The sequence below is a fragment of the Apaloderma vittatum genome, unplaced genomic scaffold, assembly GCF_000703405.1.
Source record: "Apaloderma vittatum isolate BGI_N311 unplaced genomic scaffold, ASM70340v1 scaffold9101, whole genome shotgun sequence".
Lineage (NCBI taxonomy): Eukaryota > Metazoa > Chordata > Aves > Trogoniformes > Trogonidae > Apaloderma > Apaloderma vittatum.
Window position 1 is genome coordinate 15221 of NW_009700762.1, and position 6096 is coordinate 21316.

The 6096-nt window shown below is 40.0% G+C and overlaps 1 protein-coding gene across 1 annotated transcript; it reads right to left on the reverse strand.

Annotated features, from left to right (window-relative positions):
* Nucleotides 1-624: 624 nt before the first annotated feature.
* On the reverse strand, nucleotides 625-3541 carry DAP (death-associated protein; the record flags this gene model as incomplete). Its single annotated transcript, XM_009878855.1, has 2 exons — nucleotides 625-744; nucleotides 3499-3541. Coding segments are annotated over 2 exons (163 nt in total), but the record flags the coding sequence as incomplete, so codon positions are not given.
* Between the last annotated feature and the right edge of the window lie 2555 nt (nucleotides 3542-6096).

The window sequence follows — 6096 nt, forward strand, 5'->3', positions numbered from 1 at the left end:
CCTACTCACAGACCTCCAAAGGGAAGAAGTCAGCAAGACTGTGGGTCTGAGTAAGATTCAGCTGTGTTTCTTGCCCACTTGAGAACACTTTTGGTCTCTTTTGCCATCTCATTAGTTGAAATCACAGGACATAGTCACTGTGTTATAACACCACAGGATACTGAAGTCTGCAAGGGTTCTACGTAATCAAGACAACCACCAATTTCTGTCTCAACACACACAACAAACTCCCTCCAGATAGTAAATGTACCAGTACGAAATGGCTATTCTTACCAGCTTAGCGTAAAAACATTATCTGCTATTGTGGTGCCCCAACTAAAAGCACAAGCTTTAAGCTCATTAATCGCATCATTCATACTAAAATTTTATCTTGGCAATAAGAAAATCTTATGAAAAACCCACCCCTGATCAGCAAATACTTAATAGAGAATTTTCCATCCAGGATAAAGAACGAAACAACGTCTTCACTCTTATTAACTCTTCTTGAGAATTAAAGCAGAAGAAATAGCATGCTAATTTAGAGGGCAATTTTACTAATTTGACGGTGTGAATCCTAAAGGGTTTTTGTCTTCTCTTGAAAACTTATTCATAGACAGCAGTGTGGTTGAGATTTTGATGGAGAGCTCACTTGCGAGGCTGGTGGATGTGCTGTTTGACATGTTGTGGGTGAGGAAGCTTTTCCACAGAAGGATGTGGTTTCTGGTGAGCCACCTGAGCTGCAGCTGGAGGGAAGTCCTTATCACCCTGTTCAAAGAACACAACAGGAAAAATTTAAGAAATATTAAAAGCACACTTTCCAGTTCAAGTGGATGTGTTTCAAAATGTAAGAAGCAGACGGAAAACAGTGTTACATGTTACCTTAAAGTCCCCCTGTACCCATCCTATCTTGCCATTCTGTTAGTCAACTTCAAAATTTCTTTTATGCAACTTTTTCCAATGACACACACCATCCAAGAATACAGTATCTTAATGGGACCAAAAGGAAAAGAACCCTATATTGCTATCTTCAGTGCTTAACAGCTCCTCAGGCTAAGTGACGGTCACTGGCTGTGAGTGGTCAGATCTCCTTGACCTGTTCGGTTTTCACAAAACAACCCAAGAGAGAAGACTATTTTACAAATAAGGTATAAGGCAGTGAGAAAAATTACCTGCACAAGAAAACCTACCATAGGAATGCCAGTTCTGTGGGAAGAAAGGCAGGATCTAAAATTACTTTTGCCTCAGATCTTAGGGGTGATTGGTTTTTAAGTTTAACCAACTCTTTTAACCAGGTCTGCTAGTGTTAGTCCTCACGTGCCGCTGTTGGGCAGGCTCAGATGAGGTGTGAGCCTCACATCACCTATTTACAACTGTTATTTCTAGGGTCAGTCCCACGAGGTTTTCAAAAAGCAGTGGGAAACAACTCCTCCTCCTCCTGTCACTGAGCAGTGGTAGAACGGATATATCATAAACCAGGAACTCCCTCCATTCCATCAGCTCACTGGGTGACAATCTTACATGGAGACATTTTGTATGAAGCTGATGTCTCAGATGGCACCTGACACTATTTCAATCTACTCCTAATTCTTCCTTTCTGTTGTGACATATTTGGTTTTCAAAATTTTGATCACTAGGTTAACTTTTCACATTTTTTCACTTTTCTTCTCTGCTCCAAGATGCCTCCAGTCTTCCAAGAGCTCCTCTTCCCAAACATGACAATTTCTGCCTTGCTTCCCCCTGATACTGCCTTTTCCACATCTCTCAGAGCCCTTATACCTATAAGACCAACTTACTCAAAGTTTTAATTCACTCTGCTCTTGAAAAACTCTAAGCACAGAGACTGAATGGCCCCTCCAGGGCTGCTCCACTGCCTGGATGTCCTCATAGTGAAAAAATTTATTTTTCTACATCTAGTCAGGCCTCTCCATTTCAATTTGTGCCTGACACACACCACTTGAAACAGCCTGGCTCCATATTTTGGGTAACTTCCTTGTAGATATGGGGAGGCGGCTGTTAGGTCCTCTTGAAACAATCTCTTCTGCTTGCTAAACAAGGCCTGTTCCCTCAGCCTCTCCTCCCAAGGTCCTGCATTCCAGGACAGGTGCTCCTGTGCCACCTTTGTGGCCCTCCAGTGAATTCCTCCTGGTTTATCAATACCTTTTGTACGCTCGGGTGTCCAAAACTGGATGAACTATTCTGTATGTGGTCTAAAGTGCGCTGAGCAGAGGGGGATTATCCCTTCCTTCGATCTACCAGCTACTTTCCTGCTAATGCAGCCTAGGAAGCTGTTGGCTTTCTTGCTGTCGTGCACGTGGCTGGCTCGTGTCCAGCTGCTGCCTGTCATTTCTCCAGTCTGTCCAGGTACCCTGCCCTTCAACTTATTAACTGTGCCTCTCATTTTGGTGCCATCCACAAACGTGATGAGGTGCCTTCTGTCTCATGAAGACATTGAATAGGAAGGTCACAGTATATAAACCTTCACTTGATACTAATGAGAACTATTATACACTAGGAAATTTGAAAACATAATTGAGAAATTACTCTGCGCTCAAAACCATGCTGCTAGGTTTTGTTTATTACACAGAGAAGAAATTTTGATGCATGTTTGGGAGTTATCAAGTCTCAGTAAATGACAGAACATTTTTCCTCTTCATAGGTTAATAAATAAACCTGCAGCTGACAGCTTACTGAGGATAAGCACAGTACCCTATCAAGTAACACATTAGCTAAAGAAGAATTGAGTTACAAAATATTTAAAAAAATAGTTTCTTTCCTTTCTGGATCTTTTCCATGCCTACTAGACTGGGAGCCTGGGTTTTTTACGTGTGAGATTTCCTAAATCATTCATAAAGAAAAAAATACGACTACGTGATCTAACACAGCCACAGAATCTTACAGTAAACCACATCACACACCCCTGTGACATAAGGCCATCGTGATAAAGGTACCCATCACGTAAAGTCATGATAAAACCCCTGTTGCGAGGCACAAGGCATGAATTACCTATTGATCATACAATTAATGGCTAGTTAATGCTAAAGATTTAGCTTATGGATTTCCAGGTCCTGCCTGCCGTTAAAATCCAGGGGATAATGCCTTGAATCCCAAGTACCTCAAGGCACATACGTCAGCTGAAACACGTATCTCCCAACACGTATGCCTACAGGCATGAGTGTCGCTCCTCATCACAGATCAAGCTATAGCAGCAGACTTAACACGCAATCACTTTCAAAAGAAATGAATGCCGTAATATCTAGCTTAGATGTGAAAAGAAGATCTAATAAACTTAAGGTGCTGAAATTCAAAGTAAAAAAGTGGAGTAGTTTCAATAAATAATTTCAATTTCACACAAAACCAGAAAGATTGCTCAAAGGGACTTACACAAATATACAAAGCATAAAGCCTCTTCTCATAAAAAGAGGAAGATGAATGAAAATAACTCCTTTTACTCTGATCAGTGATAATTCTGAAAAGCCTACGATAATTCTTTTATGATTGAAAGAAGTTTAAACATCTTACCCTAGCAATGACACCAGAGATGAACACCGTTGGTTTAGGTGGGCTGAAAAAAAAAGAAAAGGAGGGGATTATTTGTACAAATTATTCAGAAGGTAAAAATGAAGAGCATATCACATATAAAACGCAAAAAAAAGAGTGGCATTTATGGCAAATAATGGATGTTTCATATAGACAAAAATCTTTTCTTCAAATGACTATTATTTTTCTAGTACTTACTGCAGCCAAGAACAGACCTGTAGATTTTGGTTGCTATTACTTCACATTATTTGTGAGAGCATTAAAAGGCTAGTCCAACAACACTCTGTTCCTTACATAAAGCTGAGAGTGTTTGTTTGCACTGGTTACTTAATCCTCAAATTTTATATATGTAAGCTGGCAGCAGTACTTTAGGCTTAGTGTATTTGTATTGCCACAATGAAAACTGTAGTTGGACTAAACTTACTGCTGTGATGGAGAATAAAATAAAATTCAAGTTTATATCTGTCAATCAAATGAATTAAGACTCTAAGTCTCAGAAAAAAACACCACCCAGTCTTCTAAAGCATAGATTTTCAAGCAGATGTTTATCCTCCCATTACACAGAAGAAGAATCATGTTTGCAATAAAACAAATATTAAAACATTAAGCAGAGCCTGTCCAGTTTTTTCATTTGCAGACCTCCATCCATGCCAACAGGTACAGACTCTCCACAGGTAGAACTAGACTCTGAAGCTCAGACATCACAAGCGACTTGTTTCCCTGGACCACCAATCTACTGCACTGACCAGCTCTACCTCGAGGCCAAAAGGCAGTCACCCCTAATACGTGACCTCTGGTGCTGCACATTGCCACAGTGTCTGAACTATAAATGCTCAGCAGCTTCAGTTGTCTCCTGCGCAAGCAAAACCACACATCTGCCTGGAGTCTGCAGAAGGATCAAGGACAGGAGCTCCACAATATAGCTGACACTTCTGTAAAAAAAACCAAAACATGTTTTCTCCCATGAGGGAGAATGTGGAGGTGAAGTCACTGAACATGTTCATAAATGAGGTCTCGGGTTAGCTCAGTCAGCTGAGTGTGGCGCTACCAATGCCAAGGTCACGGGTTGGACTCCCATTCGGTCCCCATGTGTTGCCTGATCTAGTCGAGAGGTGGCGTCCCTGGCAGCAGGGAGGCTGGATTTAAATCATCTCTAAGGTCCCTTCCAGCCTAGGCCATTCTATGATTCTATGCCTCGGCGCAGTAGGTTCATTAACTTGGACCATGAGAAAGGTCCCCACCTTGTGGTGTTCTGGCTGTCAAGGCTGGCACAATACAAAGCAAACACAAATCAAATGATTTATTAGCTGAGTGATACTGATTATGATGATGTACTTTACAACTATGCAGTTTGTAAAGACTTATTAATATGATGTTATATGAAGTTAAGGTAATAAGCAGCGCAGTAGTAGACCTTGATATATATTAGTCTAATATACATTGCCTGAGCCCTGTTTAAGACATGTTATTGCTACGTCTCTGAACACCCTGGTTATTTAACAAGACTCATCATCCCTCCCAGAAATTTTTATTTAGCCAGGAAGAGAAAGCCAGGATTAGAAAAAGGGAGAAAGGAAGGAAGTTCTGCTCGAAAATACCTCCATTTAAGATTATCAGTGACATTTCCTACAGCAAAACAGAATATTCTGATGGCTCTATTAAACTTCTTCAAACTATTTTTCTGTTAGCATAAACTAATAACAAGCAAAGATCAATAGCAAAACACTTTCATTTCATCCTAATTATGCTGAGAAGATGAGTATGTTACAGTCTACATGAGATTTCCTAGATGCTGACTAACAAACTCAGAGAAATAACTCTGAGAAAACCCAGGTGTACTGCAGTGGCTCAAGGTACCATTCATAAGCTAATACCATGACATTATAAAGGAAATGAACAGCAAATAAAAAAACATGTGGCAATTTATTCTTCAACTATACATGGAATCTAACTTTAGTCACACTCAGAGAAAGAGTTATTTGTTTGACATTACATTATTAACAATATTGGATAGTGAGAAATTCAGATCAGATGGATTTTTTCTTATATTCTTATGACCTTTCAGTGTTTACTACGCTTGGATGATGCATGAAATTCAAATCAACATTTCCCCAAAAGAATCTGTATTTGCTGAACGTGCTACAGTTTGTCTGCCCACCACCACACTGTATTATCTGCTGTGCTTCAGACTTCTTGCTTTAAAAACAAGTGAAATCCTCCATGGTTTTGGCCAAAAATGAAAACCAGAAGGAATCTCGTGCATAATTGTTGTTTCAGACACAGTTCTTCCTGCTACAAAGTGCAAAAATCTTCTCAGAAACCCTGGTCTCCCTTTCAAAATGCCATGCTACTAATATTCAAAGGATCCAAGCTTGCAAGTGCTAAGTTCTCTCAGTACACAATAGAGCTGGATAAAGTTAGAATATCTGGTACATTTCTGAACTTCTTTTCACTTATTCTATGTTCTTCTAAGGAACTAGGCTGACGATCCTACAAAGATCATTTCCATAGTCAGTTAAGCTAAAATCCAGTCTGAAGTTTATGTTTCAGATAGCACCGCAGAACTAGTTAGCATATCTT